This window comes from Vipera berus (assembly GCF_964194415.1).
Source record: "Vipera berus genome assembly, chromosome: 8".
NCBI lineage: Eukaryota > Metazoa > Chordata > Lepidosauria > Squamata > Viperidae > Vipera > Vipera berus.
The window spans coordinates 15977922-16005109 of record NC_138211.1 but is presented as its reverse complement, the minus strand read 5'-3'; the positions used below and the strand labels follow the sequence as shown (position 1 = coordinate 16005109).

General features: G+C 40.6%; 1 protein-coding gene across 1 annotated transcript in view; it reads left to right on the top strand.

Annotated features, from left to right (window-relative positions):
• The first annotated feature begins 2148 nt into the window (after positions 1-2148).
• The window catches only part of DOCK5 (dedicator of cytokinesis 5), a 107443-nt gene continuing 82403 nt past the window's right edge, over positions 2149-27188 (top strand). The window contains exon 1 of the mRNA XM_081334055.1: positions 2149-2450. Within this exon, the coding sequence (XP_081190181.1) occupies positions 2408-2450 (43 nt within the window). The 5' untranslated portion in view covers positions 2149-2407. The remainder of the gene's footprint in view (positions 2451-27188) is intronic.

The window sequence follows — 27188 nt, the reverse complement described above, 5'->3', positions numbered from 1 at the left end:
CGAAAGCACGTAAAAATGCAAGAAGAAAAATAGGGACCACTCCGGTGGGAAGGTAACAGCGTTCCGTGCGCCTTTGGCGTCTAGTCATGCCGGCCACATGACCACGGAGACGTCCTCGGACGAGCGCTGGCTCTTCGGCTTTGAAACGGAGATGAGCACCGGCCCCTAGAGTCGGAAACGACTAGCACGCATGTGCGGGGGAACCTTTACCTTTACCTTATATATATATATATATATATATATGGATCTTTGGTTATTCGGGTTTTTCCCCGCGTAGAACTAAAGGTGTAAAAGCAACGTTTTGACGGAATCCCATCCGTCATCCCACTCCCAGAAGAAGGAAGCCGAAGCCACCAGCCTGATGATGACGGATGGGATTCCGTCGAAACGTTGCTCCTACACCTTTAGTTCTACGCGGGGAAAAACCCGAATAACCAAAGATCCACATACAAACACCCGCGAAAACCTCAGAAAATATATATATATATATATATATATATATATATATATATATATATATATATGTATATGTATATGTATATGTATATGTATATGTATATGTATATGTATATGTATATGTATATGTATATGTATGTATGTATATATGTATATATGTATATATATGTATATATATATATTCCTGAATATATATATATATATATTCCTGAAACAACTGAACAAGTCTAGCAGATGTATCTTTAAAGCTGCAGTGTATACTTTTTTAAAAATGTGTGTTTTATATTAAAGCTGCAACGACTTTCCCTCTGCTGGAACAATGTAGCTGTTGGACATTGCTGACATTCCAAGCCACAAAACAAGATCTCCAACTGTCTTTCAGGTTACGGTGGCTTGTAAATGCAGCCTGTGTGCCATATCTGGTTTTATGCACATCAGGAAATGTGGTGGAGTAATCTATGGTAAACCTAGGTGTGTCTTGCACACATTGCCCATGGTAGGTGGTTCTCCGTAGGCACTAGACCAGATCTAAAATGAAATCAGTGTCTTTTTCTCGACCTGGTTCTCTTAAGCAAAGACCAACACAAGTTTGAAATAAGTGTAGAACTTTCCCCTATCTTAGAATATCAGGTAAGGCTCAGTTTAGACATTTGGTTGGGGAGGATGGGAGCTGTAGTTCAAAATATCTAAACTGGAGCAGAGCAGTGGAGAAAAAGATGCTAGGCACCAAACCAGTGCTTCTCAACCTCTGCCCCTTGTAGATGTATGGACTTCAACTCCCAGAATTCCCGTGGCTGGCTGGGGAATTCTGGGAATTGAAATCCACACGTCTTCAAGGGGCTCTGGTTAATAAATGCTGTTCAACAACAAAATTATTTCCAAGGGCAAAATGAATGCAGGTAGTCCTAGACTTATGACCACAATTGAATTTCTGTTGCTAAGTGAGACATTGGTTAAGTGAGTTTTGCCCCATTTTATGACCTTTCTTACCCACAGTTATTAAGTGAATCACTGCAATTGATAAGTTAATAACACGGCTGTTAAGTGAATCTGCCTTCCCCGTTGACTTTGCTTGTCCGCAGATTGAAAAAGGTGATCACATGACCCCCGGGGTACTGCAACACGTCATAAATATGAGTCAGTTGTCAGGCATCTGAATTTTGAGGGGGAGGTGGGGAGGTGCTGCAACGGTCGTTAAGTGTGAAACACGGTCCTAAGTCACTTTTCCCAGTGCCGTTGTAACTTTGAACAGTCACTAAAGGAAGCGTCGTAAATCGAGGACTACCGGTGTTGGCCCAATGGCCTCGTTCCCAGGCAAGGGAAGGGCCAACAGGCTTGGAAGGAGGGGGAGGGAGGACCCCAAAGATGGCAGAAGTCTCAGAAATGCCGGGGGAGACACCTCAGAGGGGGAACCCCAAGAGGGCACCGTTAAGCAGGCCATCCCCGTGGTCTTCTGCGCCGGCAGCCCGGCCTCGCGCTAACGTCCGGAGCCGGAGCGCACCCAGGAAGGCGGCGTCCTGAGCGGCCGAGTCCTTCCCATGCCGGGCAGGGGGAAGAGAGAGGCCGTCGGAGCAGGTGATCCCGCCCGGCAGAGGCGGAGAGCGCCCGCCCTTTGCTCGTCTCGCTGCCCTCGGTGGAAGGCGGGCCGCTGGAGTTCCCAAAGCTGCCCGGGAGGCGGCGGCGGCGGCGGCGGCTGGAGAATTAAAACTTGGGCAGAGAAGAAACGGGGAAGGCGCAGCGGCCGGCCGACCAGCCAGCCAGGGAACCCGAGAAGCGGCTTAACTCCAACTATGGCAGGCGAGCTGGAGGCCAACGAGGCCGGCGGAGGTTGAAGCGCCTTGGCTGGGCGAAGCGGAGCCCGGGCTCGGCCAAGAGCAGCAAGCAACAACAGCAAGCAGCAGCAGCCGGGGCGGCGGGCTCGGCCAAGCTCCGCCCGCAGTCCAGCATCGGCATGGCTCGCTGGATCCCCACCAAGCGGGAGAAGTATGGCGTGGGTGAGTACCCGGGGGCCACTCTGAGCTCCTTTCCCCCCCCCCACCCGCGCGCGCCTCCCTGTTTCCCACGTGCAGGATGCGTGTCGCCGGCCCGTCCCTCGCCTGGAACTTTCCCATGCAGTCCACAGATTGCGGGGCGGATCTGTCTCTCTCTCTCTTTTTTTTCCCCTCCTTCTTCCTCCCATCAGCTCGCCTCCTTCTGTTCCTTTTCTCTCCTCCTTCGTGCTCGGCTCGAGAGGGTTCAACTCCCGCTCGGATACTCGGCTTGAGGGATTCCGGTTTCGGGTGCCATCCTGGTCGGTTCGCAGCCGGGGAATGGGAAACGTGACCCCACCCTCCGCTGCTTTTTTTTCCCTCCCTCCTCTCCTGCACTTTCTCGCAGCCTCTCTTTATTTCCCCCCCCCCCCCCAAGTTTGCCAAAGCGCCTTCAAGATGGGCAGGGCCACTGTTCCCATCATCCCCAGCCAGCAGGTAGACAGATGGGAGTTGGAACCAGCTGTTTTCTCTCTCTCTCTCTCTCTCTCTCTCTCTCTCTCTCTCTCTCTCTCACACACACACACACACACACAAAGACAGACACGGCTGTTTAGTTCTCCTTTAAAGTGCTTTTTATCTGTTGAGTAGCTCAGAAAGGGGAATAGATTGTTTTGTCCATAGAGGGGAATATTTGTAGCCCAGGGTTAAAACTGGGGGGTCCTTTGTGCTCTCTGAACTTGGCTGTTTTTGTGCAGATGTTTCATTACCCAAACTAGGTAACATCATCAGTCTATGATGCGCTGTATAAAGATAATCATATGCAGCCTCCTCACCGTGTCTGTGGTCTGGTTTGCTGTGCTTGTATTTTGCTTGTGCAAATAATTAATAATTACATTGTAACATATCCTGATGATGTTACCTAGTTGGGTAATGAAACATCTGCAAGCAAACTAGTCCAGAGAGTGCAAGGACCCCACAGATTGTTTTGTTTTCCTTTCCCCCCCCACCCCATGAGATTTTATTTTTTTTTAGTGTCAGGGAGCTTCTGAGTCACCTTTGGGGCTGCAAAGAAAGAAAACAAAGGGAGGGGGGGTTGGAATATTGTTTGTGGTGGCTTAATTAACCTCCAGTGCAGAGGTGGCACAGCCTGATGGGAGGCACTCAACCATAAGTATTCAGTTACTTCAGATTAATTAATGGGAAACACAGACATGGGCTGGTTTGGGGTGGGGGAGGGTTGATGAAAGGGGGTGTACTCAAACAATGCACCCTTGACCTTGATGCTATGCACAAGGCCACCTTGCCATGTCCCTTAGTCCATCAGAAATTAAATCGCAGCTCAGCACTACCTTTCTCCTTAAGCCATTTTCGCAGAATAACAAGAGTTGGAAGGGACCTTGAGGTCTTCTAGTTCAACCCTTGCTCAAACAGGAAACCCTATACCGTTTCGGGCAAATGGTTGTTCAATCTCTTCTTAAAAGCCTCCAGGATTGGAGCACCCACAATTTCTGATGGCAAGCCATTCCACCGATTGATTGCTGTGATTGTCAGGAGATTTCTCCTTAGAAGAATTTTCTACACCCCCCCTGCTCCGCTATCAAGTGTTTTGTGTGCAGTTCCTGGATCTAGTCTGATGAGCCATCATTATCTTGAGTTTTCCCAGAACTCAGGGTCACTTTTAGCCCAAACAAGACCTGGAAACTCCTCCTACCACTCCTTCTGGTTTTTTTCCTTCACCATCAGGTTTACTTTATTATATCTGGCCTTTTCTTCTGAGAGCTGGTTACTTGGAAATCAAGGTGGATAGGCAAAAGTGAAGAAGATGTGTGCCAACTTCTGGTGCTTTCCTCAAATAAAAGATCCTGTGCCTTAGGAGCAGTTTCCAAGCCAGTAGCAGCCACTAATTGATGACTGAAATATTTCCAATGTCAGGACCTCTTTGATTCACATCTTGTAATGTGTAATAATTCCATTGAAAATCATGAATAGGCCTGAAGCTGCATATTCCCCACCACCAAATATATATATATATATATATACATATATATATATATATACATATACATATATATATACATATATACATATATACATATATACATATATACATATATATATATATATATATATATATATATATATACATATATATATACATATATATATACATATATACATATATACATATATTTACATTCCAATTCCAAAGAAAGGCAGTGCCAAAGAATGTTCAAACTATCGCACCATTGCACTCATTTCTCATGCTAGTAAAGTCATGCTTAAAATCCTACAAGCTAGACTTCAGCAGTATGTGGATCGAGAACTACCAGAAGTGCAGGCAGGATTTCGAAGAGGCAGAGGAACTAGAGATCAAATTGCCAACATACGCTGGATCATGGAGAAAGCTAGGGAGTTCCAGAAAAACATCTACTTCTGCTTCATTGACTATGCTAAAGCCTTTGATTGTGTGGATCATAACAAACTGTGGCAAGTTCTTAAAGAGATGGGAGTACCAGACCATCTTATTTGTCTCTTGAGAAACCTATATGCGGGTCAAGAAGCAACAGTGAGAACTGGACACGGAACCACTGATTGGTTCAAAATTGGGAAAGGAGTCCGGCAAGGCTGTATACTGTCGCCCTGCCTATTTAACTTATATGCAGAGCACATCATGAGAAAGGCAGGGCTAGATGAATCAAAAGTTGGAATTAAGATTGCCGGAAGAAATATCAATAACCTAAGATACGCAGATGATACCACTCTAATGGCAGAAAGTGAAGAAGAACTAAAGAGCCTCTTGTTGCAGGTGAAGAAGGAAAGTGCAAAACTTGGGTTGAAACTTAACATTAAGAAAACCAAGATCATGGCATCTGGCCCTCTCAATTCCTGGCAAATAGATGGGGAAGAAATGGAGGTAGTGACAGATTTTATTTTCCTGGGCTCCAAGATCACTGCAGATGGGGACTGTAGCCAAGAAATTAAAAGACGCTTGCTCCTGGGGAGGAAAGCCATGGCAAATCTAGACAGCACACTAAAAAGCAGAGACATCACCCTGTCAACAAAAGTGCGTATAGTCAAGGCTATGGTCTTCCCAGTTGCAACGTATGGCAGTGAAAGTTGGACCATAAGAAAGGCTGAGCGCCAAAGAATTGAGGCCTTTGAACTGTGGTGCTGGAGAAGACTCCTGCGAGTCCCTTGGACCGCAAGGCGATCAAACCGGTCAGTCCTAGAGGAGATCAATCCTGACTGCTCTTTAGAAGGCCAGATCCTGAAGCTAAAACTCAAGTACTTTGGCCACCTAATGAGAAGGAAGGACTCACTGGAGAAGAGCCTAATGCTGGGAAAGATCGAGGGCAATAGAAGAAGGGGACGACAGAGAATGAGGTGGCTGGATGGAGTCACTGAAGCAGTAGGCGTGAGCTTAAATGGACTCCAGAAGATGGTAGAGGACAGGAAGGCCTGGAGGAATGTTGTCCATAGGGTCGCGATGGGTCGGACACGACTTCGCAGCTAACAACAACAAAATATATATATACATATATATATACATATATACATATATACATATATACATATATACATATATACATATATACATATATACATATATACATATATACATATATATATATATATATATATATATATATATATATATATATATATATATATATATATATATATATATATATATATATATATATATATATATATATATATATATATATATATATATATATATATATATATATATATATATTTCAGGTTCCTAATAAGTCAGCACTTCCTAATAAGTCAGCAGAGTTGGAACAGCTTTTTTTTTTGCTATGGTTGTTAAGTGAATCACTGCAATTGTTAAGTGAATTATATGTTTGCTAAGTGAATCCAGCTCCCCCATTGACTTTGCTTGTCGGAAATCCGCTAAGAAGATTGTAAACGGCAATCCAACACCCCAGGATGCTGCAAGCATCATAAATATCTGCTGGTTGCCAAGATCATGTAACCGTGGGATGCTGCAAGAGTTCTAAGTGTGAGGACTGACTGTAAGGTCCCTTTTTTCACTGCTATTATTACTTCAAACAGTTGCTAAACAAATAGTTGTAAATTGAGGGGTCTGAAGACTAAACATAATAAGGAACGGTTGCTGGAATTGGGTATGTCTAGTTTAATGAAGAGAAGGATGAGAGAGGACATGCTAGCAGTGTTCCAATATCTCAGGGGCTGCCTCAAAGAAGAGGGAGTCAAGCTATTCTCCAAAGCACCTGAGAGCAGGAGAAGAAGCAAAGGGTGAAAACTAATCAAAGAGAGAAGCAACCTGGAACTAAGAAGAAATTTCCTGACAGTTAAGAACAATCAGAAATTGTGAATGCTCCAACACTGGAAGTTTTTAAGAAGAGACTGGACAACCATTTGTCTGAAATGATATAAGGTGTCCTGCCTGAGTAGGGGGTTAGACTGGAAGACCTCCAACTCTGTTATTCTGTTACCTGTATCTTGCTATCTTTTTCCAGCATACAGTCACTAGCACTTAACATTTTCTTTATGAAATTTTTCAGTCTTATTGATATTATTGCCAGGACTGGGACTCTCCTTTGATTTCTATGGATCTTAGGAAAAAACACAAAGCCTTTTAATTCTCTTGTCAAAATGGCTGAGTTGCCATAATAAACAAGACTAGATGCATTTTGGTGTGTTGAAGGAGTATAATCATGAAGTCCTTAGAAAGCTTGCTTGTTTTGCCCTGGCTTGTTTTTGGATTTGGTAAACTGGAGTTAAGGTTTAGCGCAGGGGTCTTCAAACTTGGCCCTTTTATGACTTGTGGACTTCAATACCCAGAATTCCTCAGCCAGCATGCCTGGCTGAGGAATTCTGGGAGTTGAAGTCCACAAGTCATAAAAGGGCCAAGTTTGAAGGCCCCTGGTTTAGCGCATTATATGAATTCAGCCAGCATGGCTGGCCTACTGCTCCTTGGAAATTTGACATCCATACGTGAAGACAATCACCGTCTTCCATTGTTCTTTTCTACCAGCATCTGAATTAAGGTACCAGAACTGAAAAATTTCTACTGATCTCAGAATTGCTTGCATTAATAGTACAATCTTCTGTCATTTGCCCAACCCTCCCTTGGAATCATATCTTTTTAAGGAGATACACTTGTTAGTTAAAGATGGAGTTCTGGATATCCCAAAATTTGAGTTATATCTTTAAGTATATATTTAGGTAACCTGTATAGATTTTGTGGATGGCTGCACTTAGTACACAGGTTTTCAACCTTGGCAACTTTCAGATTTGTGGGCTTCAACTGCCAGAATTCCCCAGGCAGCATGAATGGATGGATAAATAGATGAATGGGGAATTCTGGGAGCTGAAGTCCACAAGACTCCTCTGACTTAATATATCTTTTCCTTCCTGGAGAATATTTAATACCCATGGACAACACCTTTAGTTAATGGGACCGTTGGATTCAAAATGTCACAGATAAAATGTACATTCTATCACTTCTGTCACTTGACTGGAAAATTGTAGAAGGATATTTCTGGAAATCTGTATTTGGATTCTTTGTCTCAGAGTATATTGGTGATACATAGAAGATGTGGATCTTTGGATGGATGCTGAGATTTTTACTGTTGAACATTATTGGATGATAATGTTGAGTTTTTATCATTTCCTGTGTTAAATAATATATATATAATTTGTCTTTTGCTACCATTTATACCTACAACTTCTGTTGATGTTCCATTTGGGGTAATTAGCATTTCCAGTTTCACAGATATTGAAGTGATTCTAATTCTTAGGGAAGCTGCATTATTGAATCTTCAGTGAGTTGTTTGGGAAATTCCCCATTAGAATTGTTGTTGTTTCCAACAAAACTTTTGTACTTCTGCAATTCTTGATTTTCCCTCCAAAGTTACTACTTACATTTCCTCCTTGTGTGTGAACTGGTGCTTTCTTAGCTTGGAAGGAACAATAGCATGTACCATTGGTACAGCCAAAGCAGAAGAAAGGTCAATTAAACAATTAGAAACAGTGGTAGCGACAATAGACTTAAAAGGTCTTCAATCAAATACTCAGCTAAGAGCAAGTATGTACACTGGGTGAGTGGTAGATCCATTTATGCCTTAATCTGGATGATTTAGTTTTTGGGAGCTGTGTGTCGCTACCTATTACAGTTGGCAATCTGTGGTCTACAATGTAGCAGGTTGTACAAGCCCAGCCAATTCAGTAAGGCATGTTTAAACAAACCATGGTTCCATAGATTGTTTGAATGTATGGGGAAATAAGCAGTAACTAATGAATGATCCAAATAGATATAGGTGGTCCTTGTCTTACAACAGTTCACTTAGTGATCCTTGAAAGTTACAATGGCACTGGGAAAAGTGACTTATGACCATTTTTCACACAACTGTTGCAGCATCCCCATGGTCATGTAATCAATAATCAGATGCTTGGCAAGTGACTCATCTTTATGACGTTTGCAGTGTCCATGACCAGCAAAGTCAGTGAGGAAGCCATATTCACTTAACAACCGTGTTACCAACTGAACAGCTGCAGTGATTCACTTTGCAACTCTAGCAAGAAAGGTTGTAAAATGAGGCAAAACTCACTCAGCAACTGCCTCACTTAGCAAAAGAAATTTTGGGCTCAACTGTGGCCATACGTTGAGGACTACCTATGCTCCCCCCTCCACCTCTGTTTTTGACAAATCAAATAATAGCCCAAAAAACATAAGGACATATTGACAATAATCCAAAAAAAACCCTATCAAAGTCTGTACTGGTTCACCTTTCTGATTTTTTTTTTAAAAATACCTGTTTAAGTGGCTGGATAACGGTCCAAATAATGTTTGCCTCAGTAATATTATGAAAATTAGAAATTTCAAAGTATCTATTATCCTGTTTATAAATATGAATTATTTCTCCCCAGTTGTGAAATTTAGGACCAATTGAATCATAGAGTTTGAGTCAGGATCATGCTTACGGCGGACACATTGAAATCAGTGTGGTAAATTAGTCACGGCTAACTGAAGTTCCATTGATTTTCAGTGAATATATTAAGTGACTAAAACTGAATCTAATATATAGGAACTTTGAAAAAAGAGGAACTCTTTATGTATTTAACCATCACTTCAAATTAACGTAAGAACACAAAGCAGAAGAAAGGGTTAGCAACGGAGTGTATTGATGTATTTTGAGATAGAGTACAACTGAAGTATAGTATTATTTAGATCCTCTAGTGAAGGGTTCCTCAACCTTGGCTACTTTAAGACTTGTGGACTTCAACTCCCAGAATTCCTCAGCCAGCAAAGCTGAAGTCCACAAGTCTTAATGTTGCCAAGGTTGAGAACCCCTGCTCTAGTGATTAACCAACTGCAACTTTGTCTGGAGAAAACACTATCAAATTCAATGGAATTGCATCCCAACATCTATACAGGGAGTCCTCAGCTTATGACCCCAGTTGGGCACAACATTTCCAGGGGTGTGCAATGTGTTCATTAAGCAAGTCACATCTAATTTTTTGACCTTTATTGCCACAGTTATTAAGCAAAACCAGCTTTCTCCACTGACTTTGCTTGTCAGAAGATCTGACAATCTTGTGAGCCTGGGAAGATCACTGATAGGAATCATGTGACCTCAGGACACTGAAGCCATTGTGAATGCATGCTGATTGGCAAGCATCCAATTTTATCATCATTGCAACAACGGTTTTAAGTGGAGGACCAGTCCGTAAGTCGCTTTTTTCAGCACTGCCGTAACTTCAAATGCTTGTTAAACAAACAGTCTGAAGTTGAGAACTGTATATAAGATTGCAGTTTGTGAAATCTCGATCTATTTCTCTCTTTCAAAACTTTTTGCCATTTTTATTAGTTTGTAATATAAAATGCAAAAATACAGAAAAATAGGAGAGAAAGGGGAGGGAAAGGTGCAAGGAGAGGTGTAGAAAAGAAGAGAGAAAAGAAATTCTTTTTCTCTCTCAAAACTTCTGACGATAAGAATGACAAAAATAGAAAATATGAAATAGAGGTTCTGCTAACTGCAGCTTAAACAGTTCATGCTACACACTAAACCAAAGAGAACACAAGGGTTTGGTTGACATAGTATCATTGCCCAAAGAAACAAACCTGCAGTTGTTGGGGGCAATTAAGCTGACTTTGTAATAATGCTGCTTGGGGTGTGTGTGAAAGCCCTAATAAGCAGGCATATACATAGAATGAAGGCTACTGCTAAGCTTGTAAGCCGCCCTGAGTCTTTGGAGAAGGGCGGGATATAAATGGGATTAAAATAAATAAAATAAATAAATAAATTAATGGAATTGACTAATTGAACAACATGCTAAGATAAAGGCAGGGTTCCCACACCACACCAAACTACAAGGTCATTTAAGCCTCGCTAGTGTGTGTACAATAACTGTAGAAAAATGTCAGTATGTTTCAGTTATATTATATTGGAAGCGTGTTATTTCCCGGTGCCTATTTCCCATCCTTTTAGGTTGGGTGACTAATGTGGGAATTTTAAGTGGAAATTTGGTGTCTTTTAGGGAAAATTTTGAGTAGATAAATGCTTGCCCGCAAAAGGAGGAAAGTTTAAAAGATTACGTGCTGTCCCTTAAATTTGTGGCCAAATAAATGTAATCTGAGCTGATTTTTGAGCAGCCCTTGGACTCCTCTTGTTTTGATGACAAACCAAAAAAAGACAAAAGAGGAGAATTGTGTTAAGCTTCCTATTACCATTTAATGCAGTTCCCCAGTGGGAGAAATGAATGGAAAATCCCTTTTTTTCTGTCTTGGTGATACAAGACCTTGACTGACATTTTTTAGTGCATCGTCTGCAGTTATATAAAAGCTGCCAACTTCTGTTGTTGAGGAATATGAACTAGCATCTAAGTGAGAAAATGTTTCTTTGGCTTGATCAATCTTCAGATTTAGCGGTCAAACGTTGATGTCTAGCTTTTACTTCAGAATGACCCCTAGGTCAATATGGATGAACAGCATAGTTTCTCACTTTCTCTGAGCTTATGTTGATTCAGTAAAGATGCCCTGTTATCAAGTTCTGAACTTACTTGCAGTGTATATATGAAGATGGCTCGCTGCCTTATCTAAATGGAAACAAAAACCATATTTAATCTGCACACCTTCAAGTTAGTCTTTGTCTTCCAGTGAGTCATTGATGAGCTGGCTTTCCCGTATGGCTTTTCAGTTTTAATTAATATTGTTGATATATAGTTAGATGCTCTTGGTATGGTGTCATTGGAGCTAAGGTATCCTGCCTCGGGCAGGAGATTGGATTAGAAGACCTGCAAGGTTCTTCCACTCCTATGATTCTGTGAATGAATGAGTGACCTTGGAAAATATTCCAGTTAAATGGGAAATTAGTTGTCTCTTTGGAAGACTAGAACAGCAGCAGCAGAAAAAGTACAGCTTCACAGTGCTTTACAGCCCTCTCTAAGCAGTTTACAGAGTCAGCATATTTGCCCCCAATAATCTCAGTCCTAATTTTACCAACCTTGGAAGGATGGAAGGCTGAGTCAACCTTGAGCCGGTGAGAATCGAACTGTCCAGCTGCAGTCAGCAGAATTAGCCTGCAATACTGCATTCTAACCACTGTGCCACCACAGCTCTTATAAAACCAATCATTAATTGCAGAAAGAAATCAAGATCTGCTTTATATAGGGAATGAGTTTAAAAAGTAGAATTCTGGGGCACTACTTTATTTCTCCCAGGACATGCTGATCAGGCCATTCTGGGTTCAGTTTAGCAGCTTCTGCATATAAATCTCCTCAAAGTGTTTCAGGGTACTCCAATATGGTCCCGAATATTTTACAAATTGCTGCTAATGAAGCTTTTTAATAGTATTCCACAGTAATGTCACCTCTGGTTGTAAGACAGGATTTTCCCCATCTTTGTAATTTGCTTATTCTGTTTACTTTAAAAAAAAATCTGTTTTCTTGATGGAGATGGATCCAGTGAAGTCTTTGCCACTCGATTCTGTCAGAAAGAAATAAAACAAAAGAATTTAATTGGAAGCTTGCTTATAACTCTATAATCTACAATAGACAATTCAACCAAAGCAAGAATAATATACAGCGTAGGAATGATTTGCTGCTCAGAGACTTCTCAATATCTTTCCCATCCTTGAAATTCTGAAATAATCAGGCTAATCATTAATATTTATAATATTATCATTCGCAACTTTTGACTTGGAAGATAATGCTGACTTTGATCCATGGAAAATAGCTGCTCTATTTGAAGACTATATTCTAGCTTGGTGGTTCTTAAACCGGAGGTAATTTCTCTTAAGAGCATAATTTGTGCATATTTTGGGGGTAATGGAGCAATTTGTAATTGCTGGTTTATGAGTTGAGGATCCAATTTGGAACTGCCACTGCTCAGACGCTTTGGTGAGTGAGACAACAATCTCTTATTTTTAGAGCACGAATGAAAAAGCAAAGGTATCTCAATGTAATCAAGAAGTTATGCTGTGACATGTTAAATGATGCATTTTGCAATGGCTCTAAATTTATGAGGTAGAACAAAGCTGTTGCCTTGGGGCAAAACGTGGGAGGTGGCCACATTTGGTGGGAAGAGAGATCCTTAAGTTGTATTTGAACTTTCTTGGGCTCTCCAAACTACATGTTGGCCTAAACTGCATTGATGACTGTTATCAAACACTGCCTTAAAGAGCTTAGTAGTATTTTGTGCAAGGAGTAGCAGATGATGGTCTCTTGTTCTTTGACATGTAAACAGAAAGTCTGGTATGACAGTATAGAATAACAGAATAGCACTTGGAAGGGACCTTGGAGGTCTTCTTATCCAACCCCCTGCTCAAGCGAGGGACCCTATGCCATTTCAGACAAATGGCTGTCCAACCTCTTTGTTAAAACCTCCAGTGATGTAGCGCCCACAACTTCTGAAGGCAAATTGTTCCACTGAGTGATTGATCTAACTCTCAGGAAATTTCTCCTTATTTCCAGCTTCTGTCCATTTCTTCTTCTCTTTGGGAGAATAGGTTGACCCCCTTTTCTTTGTGGCAGTCCCTTAGATAGTGGAACACTGCTATCATGTCACCCCAGTCCTTCTTTTCGTTAAAGTATTTTACATCTATACTAGGCATCCTATGAGGATTATCCTTTACGTAGGACATGTTCTACTTTATTTTTGGGAACCCCCTACCCTAGCTCTTTCTGTTGATTGGGGGGGGCTAACCTCTTCTCCTCTCCCTCCCCCCCACCACATATCCACAACCACAAATCTGACCTTGATGGTATCACTTAAAGCCAAGGCATAAAGTAGAATATAGCCTATGTAATCAACCTGGGAGTGTTCTTATCTTAAATCAGAGTAAGAGTGGATGGAAGGAGAGTGGAGATACCATTGTGTAAGGCAAACAACAGAGTACAGTACATCTACAACTAAATTGGAACCCTGGCAGTATGGTATAATTACCCAGGAGGTTCCCACTGCAGAAGAAGATTCAACCCTAGCTTTGCTCTATATCTTGTTTTCATGACCTGCGGCAAAAAATGTTCTTCTCTTCCAAACATTCAATATTTTACCTAGGACAACTTCTTCTCTCTCATTCCTCCTACCTCATTTTATTTAATTCATTTATTTATATTTTTAGTCCACCCTTTATTGTTTTTTATAGCAATAGCTTTTAAACTTATATACCACTCTACACTATAGTGCTTTATAGCACTCTCTGAGCAGTTCACAACATCAGCATATTGCCTCCAACAATCTGGCTCCACATTTTATTGACCTCGGAAGGATGGAAGGCTGGCTCCTCCCTCCCCTTATTTTTCCCAACAACAGCAACCCTGCCAGGTGAGTTGGGCTGAGACAGAGCGACTGGCCCAAAGTCTCCCAGTCAGTTCTTATGCCTAAAATGGGACTAGAACTCACAGACTCCTGGTTTCCAGCCTGGCACCTTAACATTAGACCAGACTGGCTGTTTAACATGTACTTCATTAAAAAAAAAATCATAGCAATTCAGAGTTGATTCCAAGTCCAACCCAGGGTGGTTTGAAAGGTTCCTTGCACCTTATGCATTAGAAGTGGAAAGGATTCAGTTGCCCTGTGTTTGCGGCTGGTAAACATCATTCTCGTCGTTTGGCTTCATTCTTCATTTTACCTCCCTCTCTTGAATCTCTCCATCTTACTTAGATGTTGAGTTGAATAAATTAATGATAGGGCATGGTTGCCTTCTCTCTGGCAGGCAGTTAAATTGTGGCTCCACAGGGTATTTTGTTATCTCTCAAACTGCTTAACATCTAATGGGCAGTGTTGAGTGATTTCATACAGAGATTTGACTTGTTGTTGTTAACAACATATTGATGTCATTCAACACCACCTTCTTTTTTTAAAAAAATCCCTGTAAAGTAGTGCATATTCTGAATCAGTGTCTGGGTGGGGCAATCAACTGGATCAATAAACACCTGGATTTACCTTGGAGAAAATCCCATCGGGATGATCTTTCTCTGCCAAGCCACGTTACCCAGGGCTCTTGGCTATGGCACATAGGCTTCATTTGGTTGTTTGGCTTTCACTGCTTAATTTTAAAAGCCTCTTGTTTACGAAGCAGTGCAACGCTATCTGCAGAGAGAGGAACTCCGGGGTTTGTAGAATTATCTCTTTTTTTTAACAGAAACTCTTGAAGAAGGGAACTAAAATAGTCGTGTGATGATTAAGCACAGCTAAGGATAATAGAGTATTGACTTATTATAATGTGAGTGATGGGTAAATAGTAAGAAATCTGTTGTAAATCTAAACAATTTCATTTTGCTCCAGATCCTTTTATTAGAGGGTCATTTATTTTCCCGTCCTTCTGATTGCTCTCTTTTTTGCTCAGCAAGTTTTTGGGAAAAAAGTAAACTGGAGGGAAGCAATGGGCTAGTGTGCAGTCCAATTTTGAACAACAAAATTAGCTTGATTTAGAATTTGGGGAGTTGAAATTCAGTGATCTCCACAGTACTCAATTAAGGATAACTGAGCGACATACAGATGACTCCAAAACAGCTGGATTTTGCTTGAGGGAATTATGTACCCTGCTCCCTTGCTACCTAGACAAAACAAAGGCTCTGTGTCAGTGTTTCTCAACCTTGACAAATTTAAGATACATGGACTTCAACTCCAAGAATTATATATTTTGTTTGGGGACAAGCGGTGTTTGTTTTTTCACATTTTGTTTTCCCCCATTCTTACTACAAGGCTGTAACCAGCCTTCCTTGCACTTTTCATTCTACTGGCAGATTGTGGGAAATGAAGAATTTGTGTGCGTTCTATCTGGCTAAGAGAAATTACTATAGTATCTTTGTTGCACCTAATTCTGACTGTCTCTTTGAAGTACTAACGTGGTAGTTAAATGCTCTGAATAAGGAGGAGCATTGTTAAACTGAAATATATAGCTGTGGTGGTGCAGTGGTTTTTGCTGGAAATTGCCAGTTCTAGGCATGGCAGTTTTTAACAATGTGATTTTAAGACCTGTCCACCTTCTTCTGGATGTATGTGTTTTCACTGCATCTCAGTTCTTTGTAGAACTTGGGCTGTTGATTAAATCAACTTTCTATCAACATATGTTGCTAAAGCTTCTGTGGGCAGCTTTGCTTTTATGGTAGCTTCTTGGTGACTTCTTAGCCTCTTTTTCTTTGGAAAAGTTTTATTAGTTTTTATAGGGTTGGGGAGGGGGGTTAAGGGGTGGGAATTAGGGTTAGGGTACAGGGAAGGTTGGGGGTAAGGGTTGGGTTTTCCCCCAATAACATTCAATATTTGGCAAACAGCATATTGTCTGGGGAAATATATATGAATAGAAATGGTAAAAGTAATAATTGACAACAATAATAAGCATAGTAAATTATCATAAACAATACTAAGTTTTCAATGTATAGTATTTTTCTTACTCAAATAAATTCAAAGTTACATATCACATTCCTTTCTCTCTAACTCGCGTATCTATCCATTGATGAAATTTATTCCAAGTTCTATAGTAAACTGAATGCCCTTTTTCTTTAATCTCTAAAGTTAATCTATCCATTTCTGCACAATCCAATATTTTCTTGATTAATACTTCTTCAGTTGGTAACTTTTCATTTTTCCAGTATTGGGCATACCTAATTCTCGCTGCTGTCAATATATGTAACATTAAGTATCCGCTCTCCTTGTCATAGTTGGGGCCTATCATTCCTGACAGAAACAATTCTGGTTTCAATTCTGTTTGTTTTTTAATCATCTTCTCCAACCATAAGTGTATCTTAAGCCTTCTTAGCCTCTTTTTGTTCCAGATTGTTAGCTGTACTGCCTTTGTCCATTTTCAGTTTGCGGTCGTTGTAAATGTGATATGCTTCTCAACAATACAACATAAGGGGTTGGCATAAAAACAGTGGGGTGGTACCTTAAAAAAACCATACATGAATTGCAGAGATCTGAAATAAAATAGACAGGAAAGAAATCGTTATAAGCAAGTTTAAACACAGATCCATGCATTATGAAAGACATTTAGAAGGTAAATGAAGTACGTATGCAAAACCAAGGAAATGAGTTGTTCAGGACAATTTTAGTAAAAAAAAAAACACCCTCATCATCTCTGACAATTGGGTGTGTTGATTGGGCGGGACAGTTACTGTAGTGTAGTCCAGGTTTTGATGTGATCCAGTCAAAGTTAGCTCCTGGCAACAACATATTTTTGTTTGCTTAGAAGGTGAGCCAGAATTGGTGGACCTATCAGAAGGCTAAAGAGGCAGCCCATTCATTTGCTTTAGCCTATTTGTTTTATGAAATAATACTTTGTGTCTGATCCTGACCTCATCTCCTTCCCTTTCCCCCCACCCCCCCATGTAAAAGGTTCCTCCTGATTAACTGCTTCTCCTTTAAATAGCACACTACCTAAGTTTAATTTGGCACCCTTTCAGTTATTCTTTTCCTCCCAAATTTGTATTTGGATCCATTAGACTAGAGCAGGAGTCTTCAAACTTGGCCCTTTTATAACTTGTGGACTTCAACTCCCAGAATTCCTCAGCCAGGCATGCCTGCCTGAGGAATTCTGGGAGTTGAAGTCCACAAGTCATAAAACAGCCAAGTTTGAAGACCCCTGGACTAGAGCATGGATTCAACTGACACTTAATTACTTTTAGGATAAGCTGTTTAACATGCCTTTTGGTGCTGTCCATAGGGTTTTCATGGCAAAGATACTGGAATGGGTTGCCATTTCCTTCTCCAGTGGATCACGTTTTGTCAGAACTCTCTGCTATGACCTGTCCGTCTTGGGTGGCCCTGCACGGCATAGCTCATAGCTTCATTGAATTACGCAAGCCCCTTCACCAGGACAAGGCAGTAATTCATGATGGGGTGGCTGGATGGAGTCACTGAAGCAGTAGGCGTGAGCTTAAATGAACACTAGAAGATGGTAGAGGACAGGAAGGCCTGGAGGAACGTTGTCCATGGGGTCGCGATGAGTCGGACACAACTTCGCAGCTAACAACAACAACAACATTTAACATGCACCACTTCTGAAGTTTCTTTGTAACTTGTTGTAAGACCTTTCAGTGATTATACAAATGTTTATAATGAAATAATGCCCCACATATTTTAAGCTTTCCTTTTACGTGGAGGAGGCTGGTGATTTTCTGGAGCCCCACTCTGGGTTCATGGTTAACTGAAGCCTTGCAAGCTAATTTCCTCAGTTCAAGTTGAACATTTTTATCGTATCCATCACCCCAAGTGCCCCCCTCCCCCGTTTAACAATCTTCATTGTCTGCTTCTCTTTGTGGTTTGCTTTTTCTCCTAGACAATGAATTCCCTATTCAGCTTGATTTTTTTTCCCCCTATGCTTGGCATAACTTTGAGCAAAGGGAGGAATGTAGCAAATAAGAGGCTTTTTTGTCTGGGAAATTTCAGTGCTGCCTAAAATGTGTTGTTTTCTTCCTTTTTGCTCTGTGTCTTCACAAGATTTCGTACTTCTCCATCCTCATGGCTGGTTTTACTAGCACTCTCATCATAAAAATTCATGCACGGCCTAGGATCCTGTCTTTTCTTTAGTTTAGAAGCGTACATTTATGCTGGCATCGCTTTTATCTGCTAGAGCTAAGTCACTGTGGTCTTTTTCTCAGCGAGAAGCTGGTAATGGATCCACAGTATATATAAGAGAGCATCCAAAATATGTGTGCAACTTGATTAAATCTGAAAATGCTCTATAGACTTATTAAAGTGTACACACATTAATGCCAAGTGTGGACTGACTGAGTGATTGATCCATGTATAGATCAAGAAAAGAGAACTTTGAAATAAGGGCCATGATGCGTGAATTGAAAGGAAGGGCCATAGAGTCGCCACGCAAAGTACCAGCAGTAAATTTTCCACAACGGTAATAATCGAAGATATCATATGAGCTTTGATTCTTGTTTTTATTACCCTGCAAAGCGGATAAAGACAGAAACAAGTAGCTAACTATTAAATATTGCTAATGCTACTTGACTTTTGATTTGCATAGCATGCTGGGGCTATTCTTCAAAAATGCACGGTTTTTTTTTCCCTATCTTGCCCTCTTTGATATGGTTAATATCTAGCCATGGCATCTCAAAACTTCCCCAGAGATCAAAAGGTCTTTGTAGCAGTGAAGGACCTTCTCTTTGGGCATTGCTTAAGGGTCCTCTCCTCTTTCCACTTCTTCTCAATAAAGTCCCTGTTGCTTTGCTCAAAGCTTGGCAAGTAGGTCGCATAGCAAGCAGCTCTTTCTTCCAAAGGCAGCCCAAATACCACTTTTAAATTGCACAGCTCGAAAGAGGGCAGTTCTTTATCCCATGCAATCCTTTGTGATTTTCTTTTCTCTCTCTCTTTCTCTCTCTCTCTCTCTCTCCTCCTTTTCTGTTCTTTCTTTCCTTTTCTTTCCCCAGCCGTGTAATAAGGCTCGAGCGGTTTGGTTCAAGGGCAATCAATACAGCTCTTTGTTCTGCTCTGAAACTAAGGGAAGGCCTTCTATCAGGTTACTGGCTTGAGCCAAAATGCCACTAGAGAGGCGGAGTGGCTTGCTGAGAAAAGAACTCTTCTTGTAGTTGGCTTGAAGATTGCCAGGGGAGGGGCGGGGTGGGGGGTGGGGTGGAAAGATTTCTAAGCCAAGTCTAAGTTCATTATTTCATTCAAAGAGCTCCCACAGATTGAATGCAGGCAGACGTGCTTCTTGTGTTTCAAAGCCTTTGGGTTCTACCAACCCTTAGGGGAATAGAGGTTGTTAAATCTTCGCTTCTAATTGGAGTTGACCCACACAACTTGCTGCTTACGTAAAAGGAAAAGAGAGGGAAAAGAAACATCTTTTTTCCCCCCCAATCTAAAATAAACATTTAAAAAGATGTAAAGGGGTGTTCATGATAGAGGGGGGGGGAATCTCTAGGGAAATAATGTAGATCAATGTGAAAAAACACTTGTGTGAAACAAGCAATTGATAAGCTGTATAGGAGCATAACTTCCCTATATTTGTGTCATATAAAAGAGCGGTTGGATCTCTGGTCTGTTATTTTCCGTCAGAACAGGCTGGCTACTTTTTTGCAGCGGGGTACATCTGTTTGCACCTTTACATTTTGTTTGTTTATTCTGTCTGCAAGAGCAACAGGGGAGGCAGGTAGCAGCAGAGTGCTGTTGGGCTAAACGTGAGAATTCTGGGGGTCTGTATTTTTTTAAAAAAGTTGGGGAACCTTTAATAGGCAAAATACTGCATTCGGGACTAAACGCACTCATTCTGACCCTTACTTTAAAGGATTAAAAACTGGGAATATGATATAATTAATGTAGATTTCTTCTAGGAAATACTAGGATGCTACGTGAGAAAAATCCTGAGAGATGGTACTGTCAGGACCCACCTCAATCCACATCTTAGGAAATAAGAACTCTTGGATGCAAGTTTAGTCCACAAGGAAAATGTTTACTAGGATGGAATCGATTGTGGGAATACAAGACGGAATCTGACAAAAGTTACATTTCAATCCTATATAAAACATTCCCATTTCAGCCCCTCCCCTCATCCATTTGGTCAGGCTGTCATCAGTTGCTAGGTGTCAGGTCCTTCCATGGGAAAGGGAACTCTCCTTAGTTTTATGGTTATTGCTTTCCTTTTCAGTTGTAAATGAAGATACAATCCAGACCTGTCTGTCCCCCCTCCCTTCCCCAGTTAAAACATCCCCTGTTGTTTGAAAATCGCTTTAGTAACCATCCTCTCCCCCCCCCCTCGGAGAGATGGCAGAATCCCCAGAAATAGCACGTTGTTCTACCTATACAATTATGAAATGTAAAATAAATGGATTCTGACAGGTACAAAGAGGCTCTGCCTAGGCCAGGGATAGGCAACCTTGGCTCTTTTATGACTCGTGGACTTCAACTCCAAGGTTGCCTACCCCTGTCTAGGCAGATAAGAGAGTGCCTAGCCCACAGCTACATAATGGGTAGAGAATGGAGTTCAGAAGCAATCCTTCCTAGCTTCTCATGCTGTAAAGGAGACAGTAAGAGATTTGTACTTTATATTCAGATAATATGCAATATTCTGTAAATGTAGGCTTTGCAATAAAGTAAAATTAGCAAATCTGGTCATGTTTCCTGTCTGGTTTTTCTGGAAAGCCTGTCAGGAGCAATGTAAGAGCTGCCCATCCCATCCCTGCCACTTATCTGTTGTAGGGTCAAGAGAACTCAGAGCAGAATGGGAGAAGCCCAATAGACTGATGGATTGGACTGATGGTTTTTATAGTTAAAACATTGATGTTGAGACTCTAGAATGAGTACAGAGAAGAGCAACAAAGATGATCAGGGGACTGGGGGCTAAAACATATAAGGAACGGTTGCTGGAATTGGGTATGTCTAGGTTAATGAAGAGAAAGACTAGGGGGGATTTGATACCAGTCTTCCAATATCTCACGGGCTGCCACAAAGAAGAGGGAGTCAAGCTATTCTCCAAAGCACCCCAAGGCAGGACAAGAAGCAAGGGATGGAAACTAACCAAAGAGAAAAGCAACCTTGAACTAAGGAGAAATGTTCTGACCATTAGAACAATTAACCAGTGGAACAATCTGCCTCCAGAAGTATTTTTAAGAAGAGACTGGACAGCCATTTGTCTGAAATGGTATAGGGTTTCCTGCCTGAGCAGGGGTTTTGACTATGACCTCCAAGGCCCCTTCCAACATCATCATCATCATCATCATCATTACCATCACCATTATCATTATTATATGGGGGTGGGTGGAGATGTTGAGTAAACCGTGCATAAAAAGCTGGCAGATTTTGTTGGAAAAGCTGAAAGGGGAAAGTTACACTCAGCTCTTGAAGTCCTTTTGAGGGGGAACCACTATAAGCATTTGAAGATACAACCAAAATCAGGGTTCTTGCACCAAATTTCGGAGTGGGGGTGATCTGGCCTGTTATATTGGTGCTGGGGAAGACAGATACCAGCTATAGACTGCTTACCGCTGTACTAGAAAGAGCAACAATGACGCAATCATGAAAGCTGTTGCTGCAGGCTGTTATACGTATGTGGAAATAGCCACACCATTGTTTGCTTGCTTATTTATTCGCTTAAAAGATTTAAACAACCACCCAGCTTATGTGACATAATCCTACATAGTTCACAAGAGTAATACAAGAGTAAAAACAATAACAAGCATAGAAAACAACAAACAGAACAGATAACAATATTATAACATTAGTATAAGTGGTTTTCCCACCATGAAAAGTAGACTGCAAAGCCCTTCCCCAAGAATGTTGTAAATCTATGTTTTTCAAGACACCTCTGGGATGTGTGGACTTCAATTCCCAGTGTTCTCGGAGTTGAAGTCCATACATCTTAAAGGTGTTGAGGTTGAAAAACACTGTTGTGTTGTAAATGAGTACCTTTGTATAGTGGGGGAAACTTAAGTTTGCAAGGAAGAGAAGGTAAGGAGAGTCAAAGAGGGAATATAGTCAATAAAATCCTATGTAATCATGTTTCATTTTCCATTGGGCATACCTTCAGTCGCATAAGGGACCATCTCTTGCTCATTGCAGGAATCCAGATTAAATCATCTTTGACAGATGCTCGTCTAGACCGCAGTTGAAGAAACCTGGTACCTCTCTGGCTAATTGCTTCTACTGTTCAATGGCATTTCTTATTGGACCGTTTCCCCTAACATTTAACAGAGGCGTATTACTTTTCCCGAAGCATTATTTTGCCTTTGTGATATTTGGCAGAGATGGAAAACCTGAAATCCATCATGTATTAATACATTACAACTCCTCAGGAGGCTATGATGAACCGTGTTACACTCTCCTGCTTGCTTGTGCTCCTGAAATTCAGCAGCAGGTTCATGATTTTGAATAGCAAGATGTTTAACTAATGTGTAAGAACAAGCCACGAAACAGGTGAATTCTAGGAGAAGAACAGGCCACCCATTAGGTTGTAGCACAGATGGTTTATTCAAGCCTATACACGAGATTCTGATCAACTAAAGTCCAGTACTAAATTGGCATCAGATAAGGGCCAGCGGAATTTAGGAGGGGTTAGACCTCCGCATTGTGTCAGGAAAGCATCCAGCCAGTAAATGCTCAGATCCATCCAGTCGCCCTGACTCTGAATTAAGGGATTACAGGATTGTAAAAAAAGGAGAGTTGGAGCACTTGTGTGGGAATGCAATGATTCTAACTGATGATACGTTTAACTCTGTCTCCCGGTTCTGCCTGTTCTTTTCCTACATGAATCAATCCATTAATATCTTTAATACACCTAAACTATTTTACTCAAACTCCAAATCTATAAAGCTCCCCCCTAACATGCCCAAACTAGTTAGACCTAATGACCTAATCTCATCGCTGACCTTTTTATATACTTTGGTATATGTATTTTACTACCTGTCAAGAATGAAACTTTGGCAGCTATGTGGCTCTTTGTTTCAATTTGCCATTAGAGTAAGGGGTGGGGAGGTGTTGCTTTAGAATGGGTTAGATGGAGAAACGAAACCTCTATGATTCTGCTGAAGACCATGAGAGCTTGAAACCTTTCCAAGGACCCCGCAGCAGGTGTGGAGAGGAAGCAGATGGTTCCCATAACAAAGTGAAATGGTTTATATGGACTACGTGAGAAGGTGGCAGTTTGGCTGGATAAATTATTGTTTATTTCTATGAACTGATGTCTGGGAACCTCAGAGTTAATTTTGCTTCGATACTATCATCCAATAAACACTAAGATAATATTTAAATGCCATTTTAAAAGTTTATCAGTTAATACAATTCAGGCTTGCGGAATCTAGGGTATAATACAAATGTTGAATCCTTAGCCCTGCCCAAATTAAATATTAAACCAGTTATAATCCGAGGAGAAGAGTAAAATATTTTCAAGTAAAAACACAGTAGCTTATGTATGAACCAGGAAGTTCCTGGCAAAAATCTCCAACTTGTCATTCAATGACCGTTGAATTAGGTCAGTTGTTATCCTCTTAACCTTCCCTTCCAAGCCAGGTGACAGCAATGAATGAGCCTGTTAGTTTCACTTTCATGAAGAACTTCATAAATTTGAAAAAGTTTCAGATACAAATGAAAGAAAAGTCTTATCTGCCTGCCAAATTCAGGAAGTATATAAATTCAACACCATATAATATTCTTCAAATCTCTTCCCCTAGATCAGGGGTAGGCAACCTCGGCTCTTTTATGACTCATGGACTTCAACTCCCAGAATTCCTGAGTCAGCTATGCTGACTCAGGAATTCTGGGAGTTGAAGTTCATGAGTCATAAAAGAGCCAAGGTTGCCTACCCCTGCCCCAGATGATGAATTGAACTGTTCAATTTCCTCCTGTTTTTTATGGTCAACACTTTTCTATGATATATCATCTTGATGCATTCCTAGGAAACCTGCATTCAATGTTATCTTCTTAACAATTCTGTAGGTAGGTAGAGAAAATGAAATTCATCTGAAGTTCATTCAACGGCATCATAACTGAGTGAAGATAATAGCAAACAATACTTGTTTTTCTTCCAGTTTGGCTTGCTCATGGACGATGGGTTTTTATTTTGCAAAGGTCCAGTTGACTTTCAAATTGACTTTTCTTGTTAGTTTGGTAGAAGAGTACTTTGATTAAGGTTTTTCTGCTTGGATATGCCTCAATAAATGACTATCTCTACCCTTTATCGTACATCAATAGGATTTTTTAAAAACTGTGACCCTTTAGAAAAAGAAATGACAGTTTTCATTAACAAGGAGGAAGAAGAATATTCTTGTTACCATCTTGAACAAGATGTATGCTTAATTGGTATAAATGCTGATTGTATGTATGTCCAGTTGTACTGAACTGATACTGTATTGGAACATTAGATCAGGATTCATTATTCATTACTGAGAATTCTTTCTGATACAGTGGAATGTATTGGTTAGAATGCAGCCCACTGTTATCTTCTACGAATATCACAGAACTGGACTTTCTTTTTTCTCTTTGAAGACGTTTCGCTTCTCATCCAAGAAGCTTCTTCAGGTCTGTTTGGATGTTGAAGAATGTATGGACTTATATTCCTTGCAGACAGCTTGTCATTTGCCATCTATGTCAAAATTGAACAGCCCTCTCTCAACCGAGGAGGAGGGATATGACATCATCTATCTCCAGTCTACAACACAGTCCTTTCAACAGTTCCAAGAAGGCTCCACACCCTACTCAGGTGACCCTGAAGACACAGATAAGCCTCCAGGTAGCTTTAATGATTCGCTAAAAGAATACAAAGGAATAGCTGTCAGCAGGAGTATAAATCTTTCCATTCCCCGCCATCCAGTGAGAGCTGAAGAAGCTTCTTGGATGACGAGCAAAACGTCTTCAAAGAAAAACAAGAAAATCCAGTTGCTTCAATGAAAAAAAGCATCTTTGGGACGATCTGCATCTTTTGAACTTCATATCATTCTCTTTAAGACTGACAACCAGATTTCAAGAAAGTTGAATGGTACATGAAGGTTAAATTACGGAGAATCCTGGCTCACTATTACAGAACAAGTATATGTTTTGCTTGCTTGTCCCTACCAGCCAGTGCAAATAAACAATCCAGGAATTGATAGGAAAAGGAAATGCAATATAGTGTTGTGTTTAAACTAGTAAGTCCATATTTGTTGTATTTGGGGTATAAGGCAGGACAGAATAATAGAATTTCACTGGGGAAAAATTCTTTTCCCATAATTCCAAATAAGGTGAAAGCAAGTGTCAGAAATCTACTGGCATTCATTTTCCAAAATTAAGCATTGGGAACAGGGAAGAATATCTGAAACAAACAAACAAAAACAAACTACTGAAAATTTGACCAAACAGGGACAGTGATTTTTTTTTTTAAAAAAAACCCCATACACCAGGCTAATTTCTTTTTTCAAACCAACACAAAGTGACACACATGCACAAAAAACACAAAAGCATATCAATTTCCTTTTTTTTTAAAAAATGATTCTTAAGTCATTTTATTAACAGTTATAGAAATAAGTTGTTGTACAGAAAGGCTTTGTTATTCAACATTAGGACTGTAAATGATAAAAAACCCTCCTAATTTGAATAGCAAACTACTAACACTTACAATAAAGCAAATGAATTTGTAGTGATTCATAGTCCCTAATCAGAAACAAACATTGTTCTTATTTTAGCAGTTCTAGTTTGTCTGGGAAGCAAAAAAAAACATGGAATCCCTGTTCCAATATAATCCTAAGCGTTTTCTTTCAGACTAATTTAGCCTAGTCTTCCTCAATCGCCATGTCCAGCTAGAGGACAAACAAACAAACAGACTACTAGTCTGTTCATGAGTCCCATAATTAGATTGAGTGAAACAGAATGAAGCTACAGTTTAGAAGTTTTAGAAACTTTTGGGGAGTGATTTCTACAAGGCTGTAGAAATAATCAGTGGAACGACTTGCTTTCAGAAGTTGGAGGTTTTAAAGAAGAGATTGGACAGCCATTTGTCTGAAAGTTGGGTTTCCTGCTTGAGCGGGGGGGGGGGGTGGACTAGAAGACCTCCAAGGTCCCTTCCAACTCTGTTATTCTGTAATTCTGCTGTTTCAAGGGACATAACTTTGTGTCTCTCTGCAATATGCAATTGTTTAATGTTTCAACAGACATTTCCCTTGATAAGGAGTTTCCTTGAAATGTGTGGGGGAGCCATATCTGTTGGCACAGCTGACTTTTTAAACTCTCTCCCCTCCTCACATGGTGGTTATTGGTCCCTTGTGTTTGCGTTCTCATGTGAATCTGCCCCAAGCATATGCTGAGCTGATGATGGATAAGGAAAATGCCACCTGCACGGCTCTTTTCACACTGACAACATTAGTCCCAACTGTAAGAACAGGGCTAGAAAACTCTTTGTTTAAAAACTGAGGATGCAGGAGAGGCAAAGAAGAAGGCTTAAAATAGACGTCTGTTCATCCCACAGCCAGTTCTCAAAATATCCAGTAAACCTTCGAGTTGCCGTTTATTGCAGTGTTATTTATAGTCGCTATAGTTGAAAGGGAACATTGCAAGTTTATTATTTCCTGTGTGGTAAACTATGACCACTTTGTTTATGTTGGCATTAGCCCAGGAAGTAATATACCTAATTATGGATGAATTCAGTGTGTTTCCTGGTTAAGTTCTTATAAACTTACGTCTTCACACACACACAAACACACACACGGAAAAGTATTTCATAGATGTTCTCAAGCTGGATAGCCAGTGTCATGTTAACATTAACAGAAGATAGAATAAAGATCACATGAAGTACTAGTGCTGCTTTATAAAGCGTTAGTAAGACCACATCTGGAATACCGCATCCAGTT